The sequence below is a fragment of the Morone saxatilis genome, unplaced genomic scaffold (assembly GCF_004916995.1).
Source record: "Morone saxatilis isolate NCDOM2014 unplaced genomic scaffold, NCSU_SB_2.0 Contig6, whole genome shotgun sequence".
In the NCBI taxonomy this organism is placed as follows: domain Eukaryota; kingdom Metazoa; phylum Chordata; class Actinopteri; family Moronidae; genus Morone; species Morone saxatilis.
In genome coordinates this window covers 10989728-10991413 of record NW_023340206.1, presented here as the reverse complement: position 1 = coordinate 10991413, position 1686 = coordinate 10989728, and the positions used below count along the sequence as shown (strand labels likewise).

Sequence of the window (1686 nt, the reverse complement as noted above, 5' to 3'; positions counted from 1 at the left end):
TTTTTTTTTTTTTTGGAGCGGGGGAGTCAAACACATTACGTCTTGCATTTTAAAGGGAAACGGTATCTATGAATGAAAGCTGCAGAGAAAAAGGTTTATTTGTCCGACGCTGGCACAGCTCTCCTACCTGTCTTGTAGTGCGGGGAAGTAGTCCAGGTATCCCAGGCCGTTGATGGTGATGCGTCCGGAGCCGCAGTCTCGGAGAATCACAGAGGAAATGGACGACTTTCTCCGACCTGAGAAGGAAAAAAAACAAAAAAAACCCACCTTTATCTCCATTTTCTCATCACACATTATATTCAACAGAAGGGGGGGACGTGAATGTGTTTAATGTGACATTTATGGAGACGTTTGTCAAACCAAACGTAATGTTAAAAATGTCCAATTTGGCGAAGAAACATTTCTACCTTCTGAGGTACAAACTCCTTCCTCTTATGCTGCCAGTAGGCTGGACAGCAGGCGCTCCATCACCTGGATGAAGCGTTTGTACTGAAGAAAACACATAATAAGGTGTGTAAGTCACGTTCAACCGCTCCCGAGATCATCCACAGTAGGTCTGTAATTATGTCAGGAAACTTCTTAACTCATTATTTTAAAAACATGTGACAGATGAGGAGAAGAGATTTCTTACGTCATAATCGGAGATGGTCTCGACCAGCAACACTTGCAGTTCGTCCTTTGTGCGCCATCTGCTTGAGCTGAGAGAGCTGACGGAGACAGACGGAGTCCAAAATCAAAGGTGTAAGTACTGAAGAGGACTGACCTGTGCAGTCAGTGCTTGTGGTCATTTTCTGGGCTGTCAAACAGCCTCTATCTGTAGCGGTTTTAAAGCCTTTGGACAACTACTACAAGAAACACTCCATCATGTGACGATCAAATCTCAACATTAGAAACACAGCTCCTAGTACGTGATCTTTCATCGTAATTAGTTAAGAGTAGTGCATAATAGCTTTTTCACTTCTCAGGGACAGCGTTCACACATTATCTGAGGTGTTAAAACCATGTTTTTCTACTTACATCTGCTTGGCGTCCTTTACGAAGAGTCCCTTGGTTCTCAGACGATCTTGGTACTTCTCCAAGTTTAGGATTTTGCTGTATATTTCCTAAAATGCACCAAAAACATTCAGGATGATAAGTTCTGACATGCAACACATCACAAAAAGTCCCATTCCCACATCACACAAAGGAAATATTTAATTCAGGGTGCACACCATGCACAGCGAGCTACAGGCCGGTGGGTCAGAGTTAGAACTACAGTGTGGGTCTAGGATCTAAGGATCAAACCAACACTTTGTTTACAGTATATATATTGTGATAAAAGCAAAAGTGACAGAAAATAATCATTAGTTGCAGCTCTAGCCTGCGTCTGAACATTTTCTGATGGAAGTAAAACTAATTAATTAATCTGAAGGATCACAGATTTTAGAAGAATGCTACAGTGAGCAACTTACATTTTTCTCACATTCATTGGTAAATATCCAATGCCTTTGGTACTGTTCAAATTATTTAAAAGAGTTCATTAAAATCCTGAAATAGTCTGGTGAATAGATGAGCAGAAATTGGAATGCTTGTTTCACTTTGCGTTTAAGTTTGCAAACTTTGCCTCAAAAACATGGAAAGGCAGCTAGATGGATTATTTAATTGATATATTAATTATACTGTATAATACAGTCAAGTGTTTTTGGT

At 40.3% G+C, this 1686-nt stretch overlaps 1 protein-coding gene across 1 annotated transcript in view; it reads right to left on the bottom strand.

Annotated features, from left to right (window-relative positions):
* mrps9 (mitochondrial ribosomal protein S9) overlaps nt 1–1686 on the bottom strand; it is a gene marked incomplete in the record, with an annotated part of 12461 nt that overhangs the window by 6298 nt on the left and 4477 nt on the right. The window contains 4 exon segments of the mRNA XM_035677835.1: nt 128–236; nt 408–489; nt 632–707; nt 1018–1103. Coding sequence (XP_035533728.1) covers nt 128–236; nt 408–489; nt 632–707; nt 1018–1103 — 353 coding nt within the window.